The sequence below is a fragment of the Psammomys obesus genome, unplaced genomic scaffold (assembly GCF_907164565.1).
Source record: "Psammomys obesus unplaced genomic scaffold, mPsaObe1.curated_primary_1811, whole genome shotgun sequence".
NCBI lineage: Eukaryota > Metazoa > Chordata > Mammalia > Rodentia > Muridae > Psammomys > Psammomys obesus.
Window position 1 is genome coordinate 7,548 of NW_026595297.1, and position 24,912 is coordinate 32,459.

The following is a 24,912-nucleotide window of genomic DNA, read 5'->3' on the forward strand; positions in this document are numbered from 1 at the left end:
TGAGTAAACTAAGGCCCGGACGCCGGAGAACGTGCGGAGCCAGTTAGGGCCAAGAAACGTGTTCCCGGCATCACAGCTGTGGCCGGGCAGCTCAGGACGCGAGGGAACCTGGGAGGACGTACTGCTTCGGAGCGAGGGCCAGAGAGGGAGCACCCGACTCCCACCGAGCCCTGGGAACTGACACGCAGACCCCGCACTAGTCCCCCGGGGCCGGCGTGAGGGGAGGACCTGGACGGTTACCGGCGGAAACGGTTTCGGGGTGAGAGGTCACCCGAGGGACAGGCAGCTGCTGAACCAATAGGAGCAGCGCACAGGGCGGATGCTGCCTCTTATAGGCGGCCGTTAGGGACGACCAGTAGCCAATGAGTCAGCCTGGGGGGCGTAGCAGTGACGTGAGTTGCGGAGGAGGCCGCTTCGAATCGGCAGCGGCCAGCTTGGTGGCTTGGACCAATCGGCGGCCTCCAACGAGAAGCCCCTTCACCAATCAGAGGCCTCCACGACGGGGCTGGGGGGAGGATATATAAGCGGAGTCGGCGACGGCGCGCCAGGCACTGGGCGACACAACAGTGGCGGAGGGACTGTGGCTCTCGCGGGTGTGAGAGGTAAGCGACGCGGCCTGCTTGCAGGCCTCCCCTGAGTGTGGTTCGTAGCTCCTCCTGACCCTGGCACCCCCGTCGCCCTCAGATCGGAACCGTCGTCGCGCTTCCGGGCTGCAGCCTGTTGCTGGACTGCCGAGACTCCCGACTGATCGCTGAGCGACTGGCCCACGGCGCCGGCAAGATGAAGTTGAGCGTGGTGGCGGCGGCGCTGCTGCTGCTGTGCGCGGTGCGGGCCGAGGAGGAGGACAAGAAGGAGGATGTGGGCACGGTGGTGGGCATCGACTTGGGGACCACCTATTCCTGGTAGGTGGCGTCTGTCGGAGGAGGTGGGGGGAGAGTGGGGCGTGGCCTCCTGGGCTAGCGTGAGAAAGTGAGGTGCTGATTCCTTTTCTGTGGGGTTTTTTTCCGTCAGCGTCGGCGTGTTCAAGAACGGCCGCGTGGAGATCATAGCCAACGATCAGGGCAACCGCATCACGCCGTCCTATGTGGCCTTCACCCCCGAAGGCGAGCGACTGATTGGCGATGCGGCCAAGAACCAGCTCACATCCAACCCCGAGAACACGGTCTTCGATGCCAAGCGCCTCATCGGACGCACTTGGAATGACCCCTCAGTGCAGCAGGACATCAAGTTCTTGCCGTTCAAGGTCCGACCCGGTTTTTTCCCCGTGGTGATGGGGCGGCTAGGGTGGTGGAGTATTTAGGCGTTAAGACTTGGCCGGAAAACTATATTCAAACGACTGAAAGGATGAGGTCGGAATTTATGTAACGGTTATACGCGTCGTCGTTTTTAGTATGTTCTAAAACGTGACACGTTGTTACAATGTTTAAAGGTTGAAAGAGATTAAAACTGGCAGTCTAGGTACTGTATTGCTGTGCTCAGTTTTTGTCAAGATTTTCTGAGGGACCAAAATGAATCAAATTATCGGGAAGAGAAGTTTATGGTGCCATTGTTCTTGCTTTGGAAAAATTACTTTTAAATTATTTTGTGCCATAGGTAGTTGAAAAGAAAACTAAACCATACATTCAAGTTGATATTGGAGGTGGGCAAACCAAGACATTTGCTCCAGAAGAAATTTCTGCCATGGTTCTCACTAAAATGAAAGAAACGGCTGAGGCATATTTGGGGAAGAAGGTAAATAGATGTGTGGAACAGTGTTAGGTGTTTAAGATTACAGTTGTCCTCCTGGTTGACTTGTGGTTTAAAATTTTTTTTTAATTTTAATTATTTAAAGTTTATTCACTTTGTATCCCCCTGTAGCTCCCTCTCTCCTCCCCTGTGGTTTAAAATCTTTTAATCTTGACTTGCATCAACTTTTGTCAGGCTTAACGATTTAGTGCTTTGTGGGAGGTCAAGGTAAATGCTAGTCAGTTTATATGAGTTATCACTTAGTTCTGTGGTGATAAAAGTGTATGATTCCTACCCTTATCAGTAACCTGGCTTAGAAATGGATGTGGTGGTTTTCCTGTAGTTGATAAGGGTGACAGGGAAGTGACAAAGTATACCTAAATTATCTTTGTTGTCCTTCTAGGTTACCCATGCAGTTGTTACTGTACCAGCTTACTTCAATGATGCCCAGCGGCAGGCCACCAAAGATGCTGGCACCATTGCTGGACTGAATGTCATGAGGATCATCAATGAGCCGTAAGTGTGGAACTCAGAGGTCCAGCATATTTGTCAAGTAGGGGAAATGTGAGCCCGACTAAGCTTTCTTCCCTCCTCTTTTTCATTCTCACAGTACAGCTGCTGCGATCGCATACGGCCTGGATAAGAGAGAGGGAGAGAAGAACATTCTTGTATTTGACCTGGGTGGTGGGACCTTCGATGTGTCTCTTCTCACCATTGACAATGGTGTCTTTGAAGTGGTGGCCACGAATGGAGATACTCATCTGGGTGGGGAAGATTTTGATCAGCGGGTTATGGAACACTTCATCAAGCTATACAAAAAGAAAACTGGTAAAGACGTTAGAAAAGACAACAGAGCTGTGCAGAAACTCCGGCGTGAGGTGGAAAAGGCTAAGAGAGCCCTGTCTTCTCAGCATCAAGCAAGGATTGAAATTGAGTCCTTCTTCGAAGGAGAAGACTTCTCTGAGACCCTGACTCGGGCCAAATTTGAAGAGCTGAATATGGTATGCTTCTTGATGGCGCCAGTGAGATCCATGTGGACTATGGAGTTGAGGATGGCTGGGTAACTAAACAGTTGTCTAATTACAGTTAGTATCAGAGTAACCATACCCTCTTCTTTTTTTTTTTTTTGCTAGGACCTGTTCCGCTCTACCATGAAGCCTGTCCAGAAAGTGTTGGAAGACTCTGATCTGAAGAAATCTGATATTGATGAAATTGTTCTTGTTGGTGGATCTACTCGAATTCCAAAGATTCAGCAACTGGTGAAAGAGTTCTTCAATGGCAAGGAGCCATCCCGTGGCATAAACCCAGATGAGGCTGTAGCATATGGTGCTGCTGTCCAGGCTGGTGTCCTCTCTGGTGATCAAGATACAGGTAGGTTGCTGTCGCTGCATCTTTCACATGTTTGAGTAGCTTGATGGGAAGACTATTTTTTTTTAGGAAGCTGTAGGGTTAGGGGCATAAGGGTCACACAGCTAATAAATAAGGTACAGTGATGATAAGACTTAGGTCAGGGTTAGTTAAGATCATTAGCAGCTGTTAATTCATTGGCCCTAAAGTGTTGGTGGTTAGAGCCTAAGCAAATGACAGTGGGAAGATGGAGTTCATTGGGAGATGGCTTGGTAGTGCTCTTAGGGTTCCCGATTAGAAGCTAACCTGATCAATTCTCCTTTGCAGGTGATCTGGTACTGCTTGATGTATGTCCCCTTACACTTGGTATTGAAACTGTGGGAGGCGTCATGACCAAACTGATTCCAAGGAACACTGTGGTACCCACCAAGAAGTCTCAGATCTTTTCCACAGCTTCTGATAATCAACCAACTGTAACAATCAAGGTCTATGAAGGTAATTATATTCACAAATATTGTATGTTTTGAAAGAATGTGACTTTGGGTTTAGTTAATATATTATTAAACTGCACAGAGAAAGAAGTGTTGAATTTTAGATTCAGTACTTAGCATTCTTGTCCTGGCTTTTGGAATACAAGTGGTTTTAAGAGATTAAATTAGGCTGGGCCAGGTGGTGGCGCCATAACCCAAGCATTGGGGGAAGCAGATGCAGGCAGATCTCCGAGGCCAGCTTGGTCTTAATAGTGAGTCCAGGACAACCAAGGCTACACAATGAAACCCTGTCTTGAAAAACAAACAAAATGAGATGAAATTCAGTTAAAAGCAGTAGTACCCAGTGAATTGCTGCTCTTGGTCCAGTACTGTAGGGATACTGGTGCACTAAGTCTTGTCAATAACAGGTTTTTCTTGTGTTATTCTCTAGGTGAACGACCCCTAACAAAAGACAATCATCTTCTGGGTACATTTGATCTGACTGGGATCCCTCCTGCTCCTCGTGGGGTACCCCAAATTGAAGTCACTTTTGAGATAGATGTTAATGGTATTCTTCGAGTGACAGCTGAAGACAAAGGTACAGGAAATAAAAACAAAATCACAATTACCAATGACCAAAATCGTCTGACACCTGAAGAAATTGAGAGGATGGTTAATGATGCTGAGAAGTTCGCTGAGGAAGACAAAAAGCTCAAAGAGCGCATTGACACCAGGAATGAATTGGAAAGCTATGCTTACTCTCTCAAGAACCAGATTGGAGATAAAGAGAAGCTGGGAGGTAAACTTTCTTCTGAAGATAAAGAAACCATGGAGAAGGCTGTAGAGGAAAAGATTGAATGGCTGGAAAGCCACCAGGATGCAGACATTGAAGACTTTAAAGCCAAAAAGAAGGAACTAGAAGAAATTGTTCAGCCAATTATCAGCAAACTCTATGGAAGTGCAGGCCCTCCCCCAACTGGCGAAGAGGATGCATCAGAAAAAGATGAGTTGTAGGCACACTGATCTGCTAGAGCTGTAATATTGTAAATACTGGACTCAGGAACTTTCGTTAGGAGAAAAGTAAGAGAACTTAAGTCTCGAATGTAATTGGAATCTTCACCTCAGAGTGGAGTTGAAAATGCTATAGCCCAAGTGGCTGTTTACTGCTTTTCATTAGCAGTTGCTCACATGTCTTGGGGTGGGGGAGAGGAGGAATTGGCTATTTTAAAAGTTTGGGGAAAGCTGGGTCAGGGTGTGTGTTCACCTTGGATATGTTTTATTTAACAATTGGGTCATGTACATCTGGTGTAGGAACTTTTTTCTACCATAAATGACACCAATAAATGTTTGTTATTTACACTGGTCTAATTTTTGTGAAAAGCTTTTAATTATAACCATCTTTTAGTTTGGATGTGGGCAGGGGAGGAGGGCTTGTGATGCTGCCAAGTGGTGCCACTCCCTAGGGCTTTGTCTAGTTTTATAACAGCAAGGCAGAGATGTTTGTGTTACTCCTTTAGGCAAGGCTTCACCGTGCCCAAGTCCAGTTCTCTTGAACATGATTAAAATTTTGTTTTTGTTTTTGTGTGTGTCTTTTGAGACAGGGTTTTTTCCTCTTTGCAGTCTTGGTTGTCCTGGACTCACTTTGTAGACCAGGCTGGCCTTGAACTCTGCTTCCCAGTGCTGGGATTACAGGTATGTGCCACTGAGCCTGGCAAACATGGTTGAAATATTGTTCATCCTTCGTAAAATTGATTTCTGTGTTTTGGTCTGTTTCTGGTTTTTAAGATAAGGTTTCTGTGTAGCCCTGGCTGTCCTTGAACACTGTAGTCTTGAACTCATATTCACGTGTACCACTGTGACTTTCCGATTCCAAAAGTAAGCACTCTGTTACAAGTACTGCTATGGAACTGGCTGGATGCTCTTATGAATTGATGAAGTGCTAGGCCTGCAATTCCAGGCTGTGGCAGGAGGATGGTAAGTCCAAGCCTAGCCTAGGGAACTGAGGCTGTATATACTCTGGTGGGGAATGCCTAGCACTGGTGTGAAGCCCTGGGTTTAATCCTCTATACTGGAAAAAAGTTGAGTGACCTGGTGACTTTTAGGGACTTGTACTTTATTTTTCTTTGTGTTGTAAGATCAAACCCAGGCCCACTCTCATTGGGTGGTATTTGGTATGGAATTGATATTTGAAGGTATGTGGTTGAAAAGTGTATGGTGGCATATACCTTTGACAGGATCTTTGAGGCCAGCCAGGGCTATGTAGAAAAAAGATGCATATACTTGATGGTTGGAGGATTTACTTCAATTGGTAGAGTACTTGTCCAGCGTGCATAAAGCCCTGAATTTCATAACCAACACCACATGGGTGCAGTGGCTCAGGTTGCCAGGAGGATCAATGAGATACCAGCTTCAGTTAATGTAGTTCGTGAGAGCTACGTGAGTCAACATGCTTTAGTCAGGACCCCCATTTCTGAAATGTCTTGTAGCATGTGTATATAGTAACCTTGAAATTACATCACTTAACAGTCAAGTGACTGGCTGAGCATCGTTTAGCTTGGCTCGCTCAGGAAAGGGATGATGTAAGTAATCAGTATGATCAATGAGAAATTTGGCTAGGGCTAACATGAAATTCAGTACTGCCCAAGGATGGTTTTTGTTTGTTTTTGGGGACAGGGTTTCTCAGTTTTAGATCTGGCTGTCCTGGAATTGCTTTGTAGACCAAGCTGTCCTTGAACTCAGATCTGCCTGCCTCTGCCTCCCAAATGCTGGGATTAAAGAAAGATATGTGCCACCACTGCCTGGCAAGACGGCTATTTTCTAACTGGGCAACCGGCTGTAAGATTAATTTACTAAGAATGGTCCATTTGGGGAACTGACTACTGTTGAGCTTCATTTTTGTGCACTTACCTGATATTTTTTAATTCAGCATGGTGGCTCATGCCGGTAACTCCTACACTTAGGAGTCTGGCTGAGGCAGAAGAATTATAGCAAATTCAAGGTTACGTTGTGAGATCCTATCTCATCTGTTCCACTTCTGTCCACTAGCCTCAAAAAAAAAAAAAAAAATCTTGAGACACTGAGGCAGGAGGACGACAAGTTTGAGGACAGCCTGGGCTGTCAGATTTTTGTCCCAAACACTAAGTGAGCCAAGTCTGGAGTCCAAAGCCCAGGCAAATGTTAAAACTGACTGTACTGCTTCATGCTCAGTCAGACAGTCGTTGGGCTTCATCCTTCGTCCTACATTGCTAGCACTCCTTTTTAAAACAACAAACAATAAAACAGGTCCCACTAGGACTAGGCTGGAATTAAAGGTATGCGCCACCACACATTTTAAGATGGGTAATGTGCCCACATGCAAACAAGGTTTAGGGAAGCACATCTGAACACCCAGTCATCCTGCTTATGAACCAAACAAATAAAACCTCACACCCTGCTTCTGTCTGAACTTACTGTTTTTCAAATTTAGATTATTTGAAGGGTTTTGCCTGTAGAGTGTCAGGCATCAGATCCCTGGAATTAAAGACAGTTGTCAGCTACCATGTTGGTTCTGGGAACTGAACCTGGGTTTTCTGTAAGAACAAGAGCTCTTAACTGCTGACTCCAGCCCCCCAGTCTGCACATTTTTCTAGTGACTAGCTAATACATATTAAGAGATTCCAACTGATAAATGTCTACTCCAGTACCTAGCTTGGGTATCTACACGTTTTATTGCTGGTAAAACTTCATAATGGAATTGTTTACAATGCGCTATCCGGTTACCAGAGTTGATAAGTGCAAGATGGTTCTATATTTTTATTTTGGTTTTTTCAAGATAAGGTTTCTCTGTGTGGCCGTGGCTGTCCTGGACTCGCTTTGTAGACCAGGCTGGCCTGTAAACTCACAGAGACCCGACTGCCTCTGCCTCCCAAGTGCTGTCACTAAAGTTAAGAGAATATATTGTGCAGAGAGTATTTGGCAGTGTAACTCAGCAGAGGTATCACTTCTTTTGTAAATAGTAACAAGGAAAAAAAAATGTGGGCTTTATTAGTCAACTACAGTCACAATACAATCATCATAGACCTCCCCTTCTGTATTCATCCCACCAAACACAAAGCAGAGCAACATGTTAGTCTGCCTCTCCTCAGATGACCCCTCTCCCTGAGTCATTTGTGTGTCAGCAGCATCCCCTTCCTCAGCGTCACAGTTTAGAATGACAGGATCTAAGTCTTTATTCTCAGAGGTAGACGTTACCGGCCATGGAATGACACACATGGAGTGGTCCAGTCGTTCAGAGGGTAGTAAAGCATCAAACTGAAGTAGGGTCCAGTGCTGCTTTTCTAAGGAACAAAAGGCTCCTGTTAAGACGTTTCCACAAATACCAAGTGATTTTCTGCATCAGTTAAGCCACAAGGAGGAAGTAAAGGGAAAAACTAGCTGAGCCTGATGGTGTACACTTCCAATCCCAGCGCTCAGGAGTCCCAGGCAGGAAGACTGCTGCCATTTTCAGACCCCCTGGCTGACACAGAGAAACCCTGTTTTTCTGTGGAGTTTTGTTTGTTTTTTAAAGTTCTTTTAAAACTTTTTTTTTTTAATGTGCATGGGGGTTTGGCCTGCATGTCTGTGTGCCACTTGCATGCCTGGGAGGTGCCCAGGGAGGTCAAAAAAAGTCTTTGGAGCCCCAAGAACTGGAGTTGTTAGCTGCTATGTGGGTGCTGGCAACTGAACTAGTCCTCTGCAAGAGCAGCAAGTGACTGCTGAGCCACCTCTCCAGTGCTAAGACAGAAGCTTATTCTGGTGCCCAAGGTGTCCTGGAACTTAATACATAACCCACACTGGCCTTTAGCTCTCAGAAATCCTGCATCAGACTCCCAGTGACTGGTATTTCAAGCATAAGCCACCCACCTTGCTTCTTGTGTACTAAGGTTGTCATTCTTTAGTTTTCACTCCTTTGGATTTAATTAGTACATGTGTGGGGTGTGTGTGGGCACGCACACAGGCGTGTATTTGTGTGTATGTAGGGAGAGGGAGGAGGACTTCAGATGTCTTCCTTTGTTGCTTTCTGTCCTATTTTCCTTTGAGACAGGGTCTCTCACTGGACCTGAGGCTGCTGTTTCAGGCGGGCTGGCCAGCCAATGAGCCCTGACAACCTACCTGCCTATGCTCCCCAGAGCTGGGGTTCCAGGCACAAATGGCCATGCCTAGCTTTCATGTGAATGCTGGGGAGTCAAACTCAGGTCCTCGTGTTTGCACTGCTGCCTACTGAGTCATTTCCCCAGCCCTTCCTTTGGATTTAGACACGAAGGCACCAAACTCGAAAACTCCTGCAACAGTTTTCAAAGACTGTTTAAAGCCCAGGAGTGACTTCTGTTCACCTGTGTCATACTTGTACATCGTGTTCAGTGCTCCAGCGGGAGTCATCCCTCCAAATACATACACGTGTTTTCCCACAGCCACGGCGGTGTGGGCAGCGCAGCCTGGTGGAGCCGCCCCTGTGGGACCAAGCTTCTGCCAGGTCATGTTCCCTGTCATGAGAGAGAATTTTGCACATGAGCTCAAAGGTGAACTCAAATTACCTGCTGCAGTTTGCAAAGTGATTCCTGAGGTCATTCACAAAGAGGTTTTCTTGTTTTGTGTTTTTGAGACAGGGTCTCACTGGCTTTGAACATACTGAAAGCTGGAATTAAAGGTGTTCAGCACCTGCCTGGGTCACAGGGATCTCTAAGAGGGAATGAGAAGGGTTCAGTGTGCACAACTGTTTTTGAGGGAGGGCAGCTTGAATTAGTCTCTAATCTGGAACAAAAGACCTACAATTTTAAAAAGCATCTTGGTGCACACGTGTAATCCCAGCACTCCAGGAAGCAGAGGCAGGCAGATCTCTGGGTTCAAGGCCAGCCTGGTCCACAAGCAAGTCCAGGACATCCAAGGCTGCACAGAGAAATCCTGTCCCCAAAAACCAAACAAAAAAATAGTGACTATAATCTTTAATTGTTCACTGTTAACTGCCCAGATAGATACAGTCATATGTGTGTATGTGTGTGTATATACACACAAATATGCAGGCACACATGTCCATGTATGTTTCCATGTTTTAAATATATTTTTAAAAGATTTGACTTTTTTTTTTTTTTAGCTGAGAGGTGGTGGCATATGCCTTTAAACCCAGCTCTCAGAAGGCAGAGAAAGGTGGATTTCTGAGTTCAAGGCCAGCCTGGTCTACAGAGTATGTTTCAGGACACGAGGGCAACACAGAGAAACCCTTTACTTTATGCATATGTGTGTTTGCCTACACGTTTCTCTGTGTGCCACAATTGTGCATGGTGCCTGTAGAGGCCAGAAAAGGGTATTTTATTCTCTTGGACTAAAATTACAGTGGCTGTGAGCTGCCATGTGGGTGCTAAGAATTAAACCCGGCTCCTCTGCGACATGCCAACCCATCTCTCCAGCCCCTCCAACAGAACCTTTGTGAGTGCAGGCTGTGCACCTGCAACAACTTGTTCAGCCCTATGAACTGCTATCACTTCTATCTGCATCCTTTCTACACAGGATGACAGAAGGAAGGAGACTTCCCAGGGAAGATGGTAAGTGGCAGAGCTGGACATACTGAGGCTGCAAAGCCTGTGTCCTCTATGCTGCGACTTACTGACTCAGCCTTCACTGCCAACACTAGTTTATTTTATCTTGTTTTGTTTTGTTTTTCAGGACAGGTTTTGTCTTTGTGTAGCCCTGGCTGTCCTGAACTTACTTTGTAGACCAGGCTGGCCTTGAACACATAGAGATCCACCTGCCTCTGCCTCCAGAATACTGGGATCAAACGTGTGTGCCACCACAACTTGGCTCCCAATGCTATTTTCGTATGTTTCCAAAGGAGGACTTAAATGAAGTACATACATATCATTGGGTTTTAGATTAGAAGACTGAGAAGGGATAAAAACAATAGCTAGAAAGTAGTTCTTCAGCACAGAGAAATAAGCACTCCTAACCACTATCAGCCAAGAATGATGGTTCACACCTTTAATCCCAGGACTTGGAGAGACAGGCAGGTGGATCTGAGAGTTTGAGGTCTGTTTGGTCTACACAGTGAATGCCAGGGCAGCGAGGGCTACATGGAAAGATCTTGTTTCAAAACAAGAATCTTAACGTATTTGAAGCTGCATGGGAACACATGCCTCTAGTCCTTGAACTCAGCAGTCTGAAGCAGGAGGACTGAGTTTGAGGTTGGGCTACACAGCTGGTTCTCTGTGAGTTCAACCCCAGCCTGGTCTACAAAGTGAGTTCCACCAGCCAGGGCTACAAAGAGAAACTCTGTCTTGAAAACAAACAAACGAAGAGAAAAGCTTGTAGCCAGTGAAGGAATTCTAGCTTGTGAGCCTGCTTCCCTGAACCCAGCGCTTTGGGGACTCAAATACTCTGCACAGGAGATCTTGTGCCATCTGCCTATCATCCCTTTGTTCTGTAGTCTGGAGCCAGGCAGACCTTCCTCCTTTATTCCTCCATCAGCTCACGAGCAGATAAGCAGGCATCCATTATCTGGCTGACTGCAGCAGCGCTGGAAATATGCAGTTAAAGGAAATGGAAGCCCCTCCCTGAATGCAGCTCTTGGCCAGAAAGCCTCAGAAGAGAGCCCAGCCCTTCAGAGGCAGAAACAACCTTCAGGTTCTCTCTAGCTTTCTTTTTCCCGGGCTCTTGACCATGCGGCAAACATGCAGTTTTGGTCACCTACCTCTGTTATCAGACCAGACATACAGCAAGAGTTAAGGCCTGAAAGAGCTCTAGCTGGGAACACAAAGTGTAATGAAAAGTGTGGAGGGTTAGAGGAGGTAACAGGGCCTGCACACACTCCGGGAATGACCGAATTTAAAGAGAGACGTAGTTGGTGCCTTGGTGCAGCCCTATAATCCCCGCACCTGGGAGGTAGAGGCAGGCGAATCTCTGTGAGTTCGAGGCCAGCCTGCTCTACAAAGTGTGTCGAGAACAGCAAGGCTACACAGAGAAACCCTATCTTGAAAAACCAAAAGGGAAAAAAAGGAAAGATGTAGTTGGGCATAGCGGCTCACACTTTTAGTCCCAGCACTTGAGAGGCTGAGACACGGTTATGTTCAAGGCCAGCTTGGTTTACCTAGCGGGCAATCAGCCAACGCTACACATAGTATGACTACTTCAGAAAAAAAAAAAAAAAGGAAATAGAAAATTTAAAAGATATGTTTGGGGACTGCAGAGATGGCTCAGCTCTTCTTGAAGTTCTAGGTTCAACTCTCAGCACCCACATGGCAGCTCACAACCATCTGTAACTCTAGTTCCAGGGAGTCCAATGCCCTCTTCTGGCCTCTTCAGGTACTATATACATGTGGTACACAGACATACATGCAGGAAAAACGCCCACACATAGAAAATACTTTAAATCTTTAAAAAAATATTGATTTTGTTTATAGTGTTCTGCCTGCATGTACACCTACATGCCAGAAGAGGGTACCAGATCGCATTATAGATGGTTGTGAGCCACCATGTGGTTGCTGGGAATTGAACTCAGGACCTTTGAAAGTGCAGCCAGTGCTCTTAACCTCTAAGCCATCTCTCCAGCCCAATATTTTAAATATTTAGAAATTTCTTATTTTTAACTGTGTGTGTGTGTGTGTGCGCGCGCAGATGTCATCTGAGACCAGAGGTTTTAGATCCCCTGGAACTGTTTTGAGCTGTCTAGTGAAGGTGCTGGGAACTGAACGTGGGTACTCTGCAAGAGCAGTAAGTGCTTTTAACTGCTGAGCCATTTTCTAGCCCAAAATGTTTTTTGTTGTTGTTTTGTTTTTTCGAGACACGGTTTCTGTGTAACCTTCGCTGTCCAGGACCCCTTTGTGGACCAGGTTGGCCTCTAACTCACAGAGATTCACTTGCCTCTGCCTCACAGGGTGCTGGGATTACAGGCGTGCACAGCCCAACTCCAGTCATTAATGACATATTTTCATCCTCTATTGGCATGCTTTTGTGGACTATATTCAGTTTATCCTTGTTCATTCAAATGCTGATTTCTCTACCCCATTTTCTGGTTTCAATCTGGACATGGCATTGTAATGTTTATTGTAAGTATCTCCTGTCTCGTTTGTATAAACGTGCCCACCCACCATTTGTTCTCTGTTCTGCCAATAAAACCAGCCAATGCTGATCAATACAGAGAATAGGGTGGGACATCTGGGTCCAATGAGGGGTAGATGGAGAGAAAGAGAAAATAGGGCTTGAGCCACGAGGAGAGGACCAGGAAGCATCAGGAGGAATAAACCGGAGGTAGGAGATGATTACAAAGTCCGAAGCATGACTGGGAAATATGGCTGGGAGAAGCTAGACTAGCTTGCAGGTTTAGATGGAGTAATTATTGCTCAGTATCGTGCTGCAGGCTAATTACACAAATCACAGTCTCTGTGTAGTTATTTGGCGAAAGACTAACTGCTGCATTACTAATAATATGAAGCAATATTAATTAACAATAAACATGCTATGCTCTTCCTTCTATCCTTAAGGTCAGTTGGTCTGTCTATCCATCCATCCACCCACCCACACATCTGATTTACTTATTTGGTGTGTGCAGTGTTCGCCTGCCTGGATGCCTGCGCACCACTCGCATGCAGTGCCAGTTGAGGACAGAAAGGGCATCAGACTCTGTACATGCAGTTGCTGCCATGTGGGTATTGAGAACCCAACCTCGGTCCTCTGGGAAGTACAGCCAGTGTGCTTCACAGCTGAGCTATCTCTCCCGCCTTTCATTCCTTATTATTCAGGCCATGCTTCACGGAATCCAGAAAAGATTCTAACAGCCCGTCGAGCCACCAACACTTCAGAGCAAAGCTGAATTCTTTCAAAGCACATCTTAAAGAATTTTGAATACATAACGCCCCCGGCCCTCTACCATACTTACTTATATCAATGCAATGGAGATCATCAAAGAACTTGTCCCCTGCCAGTCCTCCATGAATGAAGAGCTGTGTCCCCGCTGCCACCATCACATGGCCGTGCCGGGGAGATGGAGGACTTCCATATGTCCTTGGCTGAGACCAATTCAGAGTATCTACAAAAGTAAATGGATTAACACTAGGTGGCGTGCCTTTTCAGCACCAACCAGAGCAGGGATGCTCCAAGAAGGATGTGACCTTGGGGTCCTTCCCCACCCCAGTTTACCAGCCAAGCAGATCTCAATCCCACTACACAAGCTCAACATGGATACTTCCAGGGCTGGAGACTGCAAAAACCAATAACCTAGCATGCTGGCCCTACAGTCTGGGTATTAGGAAGCCATTTCTTGCTTTGGATTGAAAAAAAAAAAATATGTCCCTTAAGCTTCAACCAAGAACTTCCCCCAAATTAAAATAAATGGGTGTGCTTCTTCTGTGAAAAGCCTTCAAAATGTTTTTTTTTTTTCTTTCTCTCATTGTTTTTGAGAGGTAGAGGAGGTCAAATCCAGGGTATCGCACACACTAAGCACAGACTTTTTACTGAGCTACTTTCAACCCAGAGTCACCATCTTTTTGTCATTGTTTTTGTTTTTTGAAACAGGATCTCACAATCTAGCTGTGGCTAGCCTGGAACTACGTAGATCAGGCTGACCTCAAATTTACCGAGATCTGCCTGCTTCCGCTCACGGTGCTAGGATTAAAGACATATATCAATACACCCAGCCTGGCTTATTTTTTAAGACAGGTTTCATGTACCCTAGGCTAGGCATGATCTCTCACCTGCTGGGATTAGAGACACACACATCTGCTGTCGTGCATGGTTCGTGTGGTGCTAGGGACTAAATGCGGGCAGGATTTGCTGCAAGCCAGGCCAATACTCTACTTAGCTCAAAATCTTTTCTTTCTTTCTTTCTTTTTTTTTTTTTAAAAAGATTTATTTATTTATTTATTATATATACACAAGATCTCATTTTGCACCAGATCTCCTTATAGATGGTTTTGAGCCACCATGTGGTTGCTGGGAATCGAACTCAAGACCTTTGGAAGAACATCCAATGCTTTTAACCTCTGAGCCATCTCTCCAGCCCCTCAAAATCTTTTCTTAAGACCTTGTTCCCTGTTTGAGAGATAACTGAGGCTGAGGTGGCCCTGGCCAGGTAAGCAGCCCCAAGATTCCAACATGCCCAGTCCATACTTGCGTCAAATACATGCAACTTCACATCCTGCACAGGCTGGGCACCTCTCTCTCCTCCCCCAAAGACATAGAGCTGATTTCCAATAGCTGCTGATGATGTGTGGAATGTTCTTGGGGATGGTGGGAGGCCGGTCACTTCTGGGGTACTCCAAGTCTTGGTTTCTAGTCCAAAGAAAAAATAAGCACTTAAAAGACCCAGGCTGAGCTGGGTATGGTGGCGCAAGCCTGTAATCCCAGCACTCAGGGAGGCAGAGGCAGGCAGATCTCTGTGAGTTCGAGGCCAGCCTGGTCTACAAAGGGAGTCAAGGCTACACAGAGAAACCCTGTCTCAAAGCAAAACAAAATAAGCAAACAAACAAAAGACCTAAGCTGACAAGTTTCTGCCCTTACTCTTAGTTTTCTGAGACTCAGGGGATCTGTACCTAGGGCTTGCTAGGCTTGCATTCTACCACTGATGCACATCTGCAGGCCCTCACCTTGATTCTTGGTAGGGCCTGACAGCGTCACTTTTGTACCCCCTAGTCTAAGAAGCACAGCACAGCACTGCACAGCACAGCTGTAGGCAGAGAGCTCAGACTCCCCAATGCCAAGAACGAACAGGATATTAGAGGTTGTCCAGACAGATCGAATCCCCCAAATCTGAGGAACCATGAGTTCAATTAGGAGTGAGGTCAGTAGCACGTCTGAGTGCTCATCCACTCTCCTGACAACTGTGTGCAAACACTCAAGCCAATCAAATGAATGTCTAAGAAGATAGATTCCAAACAGTACAAAGACATTTCAATATTTGATGAAAAAAGAAAATTCAGTCCTGTCAGGTACCTTGCACGGCACATTCCTATAATCCCATCACGTGAGAGCAGGTCATGAGTCCTGAGCTAGCCAAGTGAGTTTGATCCCTGGGACCTACACAGTGAAAGGAGGGAACTGACTTCCACAAGCTGTCCTCTGGCCTCCGTGCGCACAATATGGAATATATGCTCTCCCCCGCCCCATTCACACACAGTCACACAAATCCAAAAGTGTCAAAGGATCCATACATTCCCCTTTCTATGAGGTAGCAAAGTAAAACAGGTTACTTAGGCCACTGGCAATTCAATGCACTGTAACATGACCACATTCATACGTGTATGATAAAAAGAAAATAACCTCTGGCTACTCACCGGGATTTAAGACCTGTAGACAATTTCGATTTCCTGACTGGTCGGCACCTCCAAACACCCAGATGCTGTGAGGAGTGCAGGAAGGAATGAAGCTGGCATGCTCATACCGGGGTAAGAGACCCTCCCTGGTGGCTGTGTCCCACCGGTATGTTCCTAGAAAACATTTACCCCGTCCTTAGATTAGGGCTGTCAACTGGTAATTCTGGCTGACAACAATTTGGGGCAAAATCATAAATGACCATGATCAAACTCTGAAATGTTCTCTAGTACACATGCTCAGGCTGTCTGCCTGGCCCATGAACATGGAAACTGTCTCTATTCTTCCTCCCAGAGCCCCGGCCAGATATATATATAACATTAACTTTCTAGTTTTAACTAATGGGGCTGGAGGTAGCTGTTTGGCTCAGATGGGCTGCCTGGATCCAGTCTCCATTCTCTCAGGAGTGTGAGCACTCCTGGAATCTATAAGATCTGCCCCCTCCTCCAAGTGGTCTCTGGGAAAATAGAATGACAATGTCTAAACCAGCTAATTCTTTCAGTTAGCATATCACTAACCTAGGACCTAACAGGCCTCACTATTAGCTAATCACAACTGCCATGATTACAGATGGTAAGACTGTGGTACAGGTTAAGGAAGTGCTGTTTTGGGGCTGTAGAGATGGCTCAGAGGTTAAGAGCACTGGCTGCTCTTCCAGAGGACCTGGGTTCAATTCCCAGCAACCACATGGTTGGCTCCCAACCATTTATAGTGAAATCTGGTGCCCTCTTCTGCTGTGCAGACATATATGCAGGAAGAACATTGTATAAATAATAAACAAATCTTTAAAAAAATAATTTTTTATGTACATTGGTGTTTTGTCTGCATATGTAAGGGGATCAGGTCCCCTGGAACAGGGAGTTATAGGCAGTTGTGAGCTGCCATGCAGGTGCTGGAATTGAACCCGGCTCCTTTGGAAAAGCAAACAGTGCTCTTAACCACTGAGCCATCTCTCCAGTCCCAGAGAATAACTTTTGAGAGTTAGTGTCTTCCTTCCATCAAGATGGTCTCTTGATGGGGGACAAACTTAGATTAGGGTTGGCAATGGTTCCCTTTGCCCACCAGGCCCTCTCTCCAGCCTCCTTTCTGTTGTTTCAGTTTTGAAATGTTCACTCTCAGACCAAGTGTGCATATAAAAATGGACACAGCAGGGGCTGGAGAGAGGCACTTACTAACCTTGTGGAGGACCCAAGCTCAGGATGCATGGAATTCCAACTCTAGGGGTCCAGTGCTTCTGACCTTCAAGGACACTGGCACTCAATTATAGTAGCATAATAGGCTAGAGCAGCAATGGCTCAGAGTGTCCAGGTTCAATTACTAGCATCATGGTGGCTCACAGATCTCTGTAATTCTAGTTCCAATGGATTCACCTCCCTCTATGGTACACATACAGACATGTAGGTAAACATTAATACACATGAAATATATTTCTTAACATAATTCTTTAAGTTAATCATCTCTATTAAAAAATAAAAATAATAAGACAAATCTTGCGGGTAGAGGATGTAGGGGGAGTGTGGGGAGGTGGTGGCGCACACCTTTAGTTCCAACACTCAGGAGGCAGAGGCAGGCAGATGTCTGAGTTCAAGGCCAGCCTGGTTTTCAGAGTTACTTCCAGGACAGTCAGGGCGGCAGAAAGAAACCCTGTCTCAAAACAAAAGCAAGCAAGCAAGCAAACAAACTCCAAAACCAAATCTTTAAAAAATTGACAAAGTTGTCTTCTAACCTCCATGTATGCTACTCAAGTGTAAAATATAATAAAGTCAATTAAAATATTAATACCTGGACTTGGGTGTGGTGGCACACACCTTCAATCCCAGCTCCTAACACTTGGGATGCAGAGGCAGGTGAATCTCTGAGTTCAAGACCACTCTAGTCTACATATCAAGTTCCAGGACAGCCAGGGCTATACAGAGAGATCTTGTCTCAAAAAACCTATACATATTTATAAATATGTAATATATTTATAACATTTATAATTATATTATTTATATCCATATGTAACAGAAATGTTACATAGCCATGGCCAAACATACATGCGGTCACCAATTTTCAACTTTGCCTTTTGTATAGCAGTAAACTACATAGTAATAATTTTTTCACAGTTTTGTTTTTAAAGATTTATTTATTATGTATGCAGTGTTCTGCCTGTATGTATGCCTGCATGCCAGAAGAGGGCACCAGATCTCATAGATGGTTATGAACCACCATGTGGTTGCTGGGAATTGAATTCAGGACCTCTAAAAGAACCATCTTTCCTCTCCTTTTGTTCATTCATTCATTCATTCACTCACTCATTCATCTAAATAAAAAGTGCCTGCTCTGACTATATGCTGTAGTAGTGGCTAGGGGTACAGTTATGAGTAGAACAGCCTCATTCTGTTTCCAAGGACCTTAAACTCCTGTGGGAAGTATACAAAATAATCAAATGCACTAAGTCTTCGAAGAAGGGGCTGGAGAGATGGTTTAATGCTTAAGAGGACTGACTGCTCTTCCTGAGGACCTGGGTTCACTTCCCAGCACCCACATGGCAGCTCACAACTGTCTGTTAATTCTAGGATCTGACATGCTCACAAAGACATACAAGCAGGCAAAACACCAATACACATAAGATAAAATTAAATTTAAAAAAAAAAAGGATCTTTGAAGGGGGAAATGGGAGAGTATATGACATGGATACAGAGGAACACAGTGTCTAAACTAATCTAGAGCTGGAGAGCAAGCTTCCAGATGGAAGAATCTGGGGACCATAGCCAGAGGACAAGAAGAGCCTTTCAGGCAGAGGAAACAGCATGAGCAATGGCTTGGAGGCCACTAGTTCAAGATGTGCTCAAGGGACTGAAGGATATTCAGTGCAGCTAATGTGAAGTTTGCCCACGAAGAGGAATGAGAGGGTGAGGAAGGAGCTCAGCTGGCCTTGCATGCATGGAGCCCAGGGTTTGATCAACAGCATCACACAGAGCAGGTGAAGGGGCACAGAGATGCACTTGAGAGACTCACAAATCCAAGGTCACCCTCAGCCTCTCAGTGAGTTCAAGTCCAGCCTAAGCTACATGAGACTGCTTCAAAACAAAATAACACCCCTGTCCAAACCAATAGCAACACTTCCTGGGTAGGGACGAAGTCTGCATGGAGCAAGGAGGGAGTGAAAATGATACCCAGCTTAACTGAAAGATGGCAGTGGTGTGAGCTGGGATAGTCATGGAAAGGGACAAACACAGTGGAAAGCAGATAAAGTCAGGACTTGATGATTAATTGGGACAGACTCATTGATGCCTAAATTGATAATAAACAACCAATTTCTTGCCTTATTTGATTTATTAATGTCAGATTCAGGGCTCAATACAGCCTCCTCCCCAAAAATGGATATACTGAACAGGTGGGTGAGTACGTGCTAAGGGTCAGCTAAGACCTGAGGACCAGTAGTAAAAATATTCCTCTCTTTCTGAGGAAAACCCTGTTGTCTGGTCTAAGTTGTTGTTGTTGTTATTACTACCAACACTATTTTGGGACAGTTTTCCTGGCCTGGAACTTGCTATATAGACCAGGCCCCCAGGGGTTGTCTTGCTTTTGCCTCCCCAGCGCTAGTACTGAAGGGGTGTACCACCACACCCCGCCAAGCTGGCAGTTTTAGGAGAGCCCTGCAGTGTTGATCTTACCCAAATCCATGCTGTGTACATCTGAGAAGCTTTGGTTTGGATTTGCTCCCCCCACAATGAAGACCTTCCCTCTCTTGGCATCACCGACTGGGGGAATATATGAGCAGCTGTGGCCAACTCGAGGGCAGGGTCTGTCTCCAGAGTGAGTCAAAGCGTACCTGTCAAAGGGAAGATACGATCAGGGGCCTGTGTGAGAATAGTCTTCCGCTCCTCATAAGGTAGTGACCAGGATGAAAGGTCTGGCACACGCCCCCATGCTTTAAATTTTAATTGTTACTATTATAGGAGAGCATGTGCATGCCCTATGCAAATGTGCTTATGCCACAGCATACGTGTGGCGGTCAGAGGAAAACCCTATAGAATTCGTTCTCTCCTCCACTTCCCTGTGAGTTCCAGAAATCGAACCCACGTCACCAGGCCCGCTGGGCAAGTGCCTTCACCTGCTACGTTCTCTCACTGGCGCTCCCCTCCTCCCTAAGTTGTATCCAGCAAAGCACCAAATCCTGACCAACTGCTATATCTTCCCTTTGCCTAGTCTCTGGCTTTTCAGTTTTGTCAGGACTTTTAACTCACACGGGGCTCTGTGGTGGACAGGGGAGCTGACATGCAGAGACAGCCACTGGTGTGCCCTGGCACCATCAGGGCTTTATTAGCATGGTCTGTGGGTTCAGACAGACCTGGCTCTTGTGGGAGCTTCAGAGCTTTCTCCATGTGAGTGAGGTTTTTGGGAAGCCACAACTTTCCTGAAGCTTGGTTTTCTCTACTATGAGGCAAGGCTTGTCATAGTTCTCACCTCCGATGGGGGCTGTGAAGACTCGACAGAGCTCGCAAGCGTGCAGGGAGTGACCTAGTAAATAATACCTAGGGCATTATCACACTCACGGGGACACCTATGGTGCCATGGCCCTGGCCAACAGCCAATGATGTCTCCCTGTGGAGAAAATTCTCTAGAACCCATGGATCAAGCTCCATAAGAATTGTATAAAATCTGTTAAGAGCCTTTCCAGGCTTGGAAACCTCAACTAAATGGAATCTAAACCTAGGATTCAGAAGCCAGAACACAGGGTCAGGGCATTCCTCACTAAATTTGATTGTCAGCAACAGCAACGAAAATGCATTTCAAGCCTCTTTGTTGGAAACAAAGAAACAAAAACATAGTTTGAGACAGCATCTCCAGGTTCTGTCTCATGCGACCTCTCTGATGTTGGCACTCCTAACCCCTCCCACTTTCCTGCACCTTTTCTGGCATCTGGATTCTCTACTCCTCTTCCTCTGCCTGTGCACTCACCTTCTGGCAGCTGTTTCCCTTCCTCTCCGATCTGTGTCCTACCAACCCCTCGGAGCTCGAAGTGTCCTAGGAATCTCTTTCCCTCAGTGTGTGTTTGCTTTTCGGATTAATTTCATCTGTCTCGGTGGTGTCTAGGGACACCCAGCTTGGTCATTATCAGTGATTTCAGGATCTCTCTTACTTGTTCAGATCTGTTCTGACATTCAGATTTGTGTACCATTTAAAAGTTTAATGAATATTTCATTGTTTTCACAGCCAAAGAAAACTTTTGACATAAAAGCTCTTTTTGTCTTCTAGACAGCATCTTACTCCATTGCCCAGGCTAGCCTTGAACTCCAAGTAATCCTACTACCTGAATACTAGACAGCCTGTCTCGAAACAAAACAAGGCCAATCTTGGTGGCCATGCCTACAATCCCAGCACTTGGGAAGCTGAGAGAAAGGAGGATTTCTCAAAATTAGGACCCAACCTGGGCTACATGAGAATCTGTCTCAAACATAAAACAAAACAGCAAAAGAACAAGTAAAGACATTTGAGGTTGGACAGACAGGTACAAAAAGGTTATACAGGGTCCCGTTTAAGGTGCCTGCTTTATCATGTTTGGTGCTCGGAATCAAACTAGGGATATTAGGCATGCAGAGCTCTACAACCAAGCTTCATCCCCAGTTCTCTAGAGGGCTTTACTCTAGAGCATGTCTCCAGTCCATGTGTGATGGCTCTGGAGCAAGGTGGACCATGGGAAATGGGCGTGGAGGCTCAGCTGGAGACCTGTGGGAATGCTGCACCTCTCTCAACTTCAGTGCAGATCACTCTCCATTTTCCTCTGCCTCTAGCATCACTACATGGGGACTATTTGCCTTTGGACTTCTGGAGCCTATAGTGCAGGCATCACTGTTAGCCAGTGTGAGCTGTTGAATAAAGGGTTTAACAAACAGCCAACGAACACTGAAACCAGTATAATCCAAATTCTATTCCCTAAAGTCACAGCTCAGGGGAGGACCTAAGAGTTGGAGCTGAGGATGCCAGATGGCCAGTGCTTTATTCTTCCTGGTAAACAGATTTTAATAAAATTAACAGCTGCTCTGTGATCATTATTGGCCTCCCTATCTTTCCTCTGAAGACCTTCCCAGACAGTTTGAGTCTAATTACCACAGTTCCATTGCTACCCCTTTGCAGTGGTGCGCCAATGTATTAGTAAACTACTTATAAACGAAACAAAAACTCAGGTTCTTGTGTGCATCTGAGTCCTTCCTTACAGACCATGTAGCTTTCCTGGGCTTGTCTCCGGGCTCCAAGACTGGCAGCTGCTTCATGATGCCCTATGCGAAAGAGAGGAAGGCAGTGTTCAGACATCTTCCCACAACAAAACAAATCCAGCTGTGCCCCTCTCAAGCCTTTCCTACTGGATGGTGGAGGAGCTCAGTGATAGAGCACTTGACTAGGATGAGCAAGGCCCTGGGTTGGATCCCCAAACTGGGAAGGAAAAACAAAAACAAAAACAAAACAAACCTCGGAGGTTGACTGTACTAAGTTCAAAGGTCTGACAAATCTGAATCAACATACTTCTGAAAAAACCCTTTCTTGTTCTGAAACAAGATCTCTATTAGCCCAGGCTGACTTCCAACTCTGGGCAATCCTCCTGCCTCATTATCCTCAGTACTGGAACTGAAACCACTATATCCAACTGTCATCCATTACACACGCTGAGCAAGTGTCTATCCTGGGCAACACTACAGCTACTGAAGTTTCTCAGATGATGTTTTCCATCTGTCTGTGAGTGTAATGACAGATGAGCATGCATCAAAATGTCGGAGGTCTTAAAATCTTTATTAAAGATAAAACAGGTTAGCTGGGCCGTGATGGCTCATGCCTTTAATCCCAGCACTCAGGAGGCAGAGACAGGCAGATCTCTGAGTTTGAGGCCAGCCTGGTCTACAGAGTGAGTTTCAGGACAGCCAGGGCTACACAGAGAATCCCTGCCTTGAAAAAGAAAACAAAAACAAAAGCAAATAAACCAAACAACAACCCCTCCCCCAAACAAAAAAAAAAACTCAGGCATCACGGAGGGCAATAAAGTAAGAGGTACAAATCAGAACAACGTATGACACATAAATATGAAAATGTCATAATGAAACCCATTGTTTTGCAGGCTAAATTAGCTGGACTGAAAATATTTTTAAGAGCCAGGCATAGTGGTGTATACCTTTAATCCCAGCACTGGTGAGGTACAGGCAGGTGGATCTGTGTTTTTGATGCCAGCATAATCTACATAAGTGAGTTCCAGGATATCCAGGGCTAACCCTGCCTCAATCAATCAATCAATCAATCAATCAATCAATCAATCAATCATTCGAAAAATACATGATAGAACCACTAAGAAGCTGAGTAATACTGAATTCTGAGATAAATTTTGGTCCCAGCATATCCCAGAAAACCATGCTTTCTAGTCTAGATCTTTCTGCTGTTGTTTTGACACAGCATCTCACTACGTAGCTCTGGCTGTCCTAGAATAGCCTGTGTCTTTTGGGGGCCTCATCTGCAATACTGAGCTTTTTGCTGCTTCTCTAACAGGAAGACTCCTTTCATGACTTGCACTGCCTCATCTGCTGGGGATTTATTAAAATTAGCAAGCCCTCTGTGGTAATTACTGCCTCCCCTATTTTTCCTTCTTGCAAACTTGCACGCTGTTAGATGATATTTAAAGCCAGTTTCAAGGAGTTCTCATGGCTCTGTTGTTATCACATGTTTAGCATGGCCAAGGCCTTGTGGGTTCAATTGCAAGAAAAAGAAATAGAAAATAAGCCGGGTGCAATGGTGCACACCTGTGATCCCAGCGCTCAGGGAGGCAGAGGCAGGTGGATCTCTGTGAGGTCAGCCTGGTCTACAGAGTGAGTCCAGGACAGCCAAGGCTACTCAGAGAAACCCTGTCTCGAAAAACAAACAAACAAAAACCAAAACCAAAACAAAAAAAAAAAAAAAGAAAAAACCTATTTTAAAGTTCCTAAAGACACTTTCCCCTTCCTGTCTCTCAATTTACTGCTCCTGCCTCAGGGATTAGCAATATACATCACACTCACACACACACACACACACAAATCTGGAAGGGAGGCTGGCTTAATCAGAACTTGGACTTGGATCCCCTATTTGACAGTATCTATTAATATGTAGCCAAGGATGACCTTGAACTTCTGATCCTCTTGCCTCTACCTCCCAAAAGCTGGGATTACAAGCAGATGCCACCATACCTGGTTTTATGCCGTACTGGGGATAGAACCTACGTCTTAGTTCTGGACAGACAGACAGACACTCTGCCAATTAAACTACACCCTCAGCCCCCTGAATGCGAATATCTATTTAAAAGTCTGTAGTGCCAGGTTGTGCACTACCTAGCACTCGGGAGCCTTGAGGGCAGTGGATGTCAGCCCAAGTCACATAGTGAGATTCAAAATAATAGTTACAGAAAACTATCTAGGCTAGATTCCAAAATCTTAGCATTTCCGGCCTTCTGATTAATTCTGATAACTTACCAGTGGACCCGCAGAGGATAGACGTGAGGGACAAACGAATGAAGAAAAAGAATTAAGGGGAGATGCGCCGCCGAAGAGGCCCACCTGAGGCTTAGGCTACTGACCATAGAGGTCAGAGGGGGCCGGCTTCGCTTGGCCAGGACTCTCCTAGCCACCTCCTTTACGTCCCCTCTCCGGGCCACTTCTCCGAGTGAAAGAAGTCGGGGTCAGGGAGAAATGGCTGCCTGCTTTCCGCTAATGTGGCTGGCCGGGGACCAGAGATACCGCCCGGTCCACCCAGCTCAGACCCATGGCCTTAAGGATAGGGATCCACTCTCCAGATGGCGGAGCTTAGATACCTCAGGCCAGCGCCAATTACCTGCGGCAGGCCGGGCTCCTCCAGGATGTGGCTCCACCCACAGGGCGGGGCTTAGGAGCCCGCCCTCTTCCCCAGGTCCCGGAAGCGTGTCCAAGCCAACTGCTCTGCGTCTCCCGGGTCTGCCCCTTGCAGAGGCCTCTCCAAGCTAGTCAGGGTGACATGGAACTCTGTCTGCAGGTTGGCATCGGTTTGATGACCCCAATTCCTTGTTCAGTCCTTAAGGGGC

General features: G+C 45.9%; 2 protein-coding genes and 1 pseudogene across 5 annotated transcripts; 1 reads left to right on the forward strand and 2 right to left on the reverse strand.

Annotated features, from left to right (window-relative positions):
* Nucleotides 1-534: 534 nt before the first annotated feature.
* Hspa5 (heat shock protein family A (Hsp70) member 5) lies at nt 535-4,899 on the forward strand. Its single transcript, XM_055619189.1, has 9 exons — nt 535-602; nt 685-902; nt 1,012-1,243; nt 1,594-1,731; nt 2,129-2,241; nt 2,336-2,726; nt 2,859-3,096; nt 3,400-3,567; nt 3,994-4,899. The coding sequence occupies exons 2-9, from the start codon at nt 781-783 to the stop codon at nt 4,554-4,556; spliced, it is 1,965 nt and encodes a 654-aa protein (XP_055475164.1). The 5' UTR covers nt 535-602; nt 685-780; the 3' UTR covers nt 4,557-4,899.
* A 1,972-nt stretch (nt 4,900-6,871) lies between these two features.
* LOC129685689 (small nucleolar RNA U13) lies at nt 6,872-6,959 on the reverse strand (annotated as a pseudogene).
* Nucleotides 6,960-7,323: 364 nt separating this feature from the next.
* Rabepk (Rab9 effector protein with kelch motifs) lies at nt 7,324-24,719 on the reverse strand. 4 transcript variants are annotated; one of them, XM_055619192.1, is made up of 8 exons: nt 24,687-24,719; nt 22,062-22,120; nt 19,514-19,671; nt 15,818-15,970; nt 14,655-14,816; nt 13,426-13,575; nt 8,894-9,043; nt 7,344-7,858 (listed from the first exon to the last, which is right to left on the reverse strand). In XM_055619192.1, exons 2-8 carry the CDS (start codon nt 22,112-22,114, stop codon nt 7,566-7,568), a joined length of 1,119 nt encoding a protein of 372 aa, XP_055475167.1. In that variant the 5' UTR covers nt 22,115-22,120; nt 24,687-24,719; the 3' UTR covers nt 7,344-7,565. The 4 variants fall into 4 exon arrangements, with proteins under 4 accessions (XP_055475169.1, XP_055475167.1, XP_055475168.1 ...); XM_055619193.1 differs by lacking the exon at nt 24,687-24,719 and adding an exon at nt 24,413-24,680; XM_055619191.1 differs by lacking the exon at nt 24,687-24,719 and adding an exon at nt 24,329-24,680 and having other exon boundaries at nt 7,346-7,858.
* Between the last annotated feature and the right edge of the window lie 193 nt (nt 24,720-24,912).

Excerpts from the sequence above, each read along its gene's own strand:
- Hspa5 (XM_055619189.1), top strand. The coding sequence starts at position 781 with ATGAAGTTGAGCGTGGTGGCGGCGGCGCTGCTGCTGCTGTGCGCGGTG. Across the intron at positions 1,244-1,593 it reads TCAAGTTCTTGCCGTTCAAG|GTAGTTGAAAAGAAAACTAA; the intron begins GTCCGACCCGGT and ends TTTGTGCCATAG. Across the intron at positions 3,568-3,993 it reads AACAATCAAGGTCTATGAAG|GTGAACGACCCCTAACAAAA; the intron begins GTAATTATATTC and ends GTTATTCTCTAG.
- Rabepk (XM_055619192.1), bottom strand. The coding sequence starts at position 22,114 with ATGAAGCAGCTGCCAGTCTTGGAGCCCGGAGACAAGCCCAGGAAAGCT. Across the intron at positions 15,971-19,513 it reads TGTACACAGCATGGATTTGG|GAACATACCGGTGGGACACA; the intron begins GTAAGATCAACA and ends AATGTTTTCTAG. Across the intron at positions 9,044-13,425 it reads TCTCCATTGCATTGATATAA|GGAACATGACCTGGCAGAAG; the intron begins GTAAGTATGGTA and ends CTCTCATGACAG.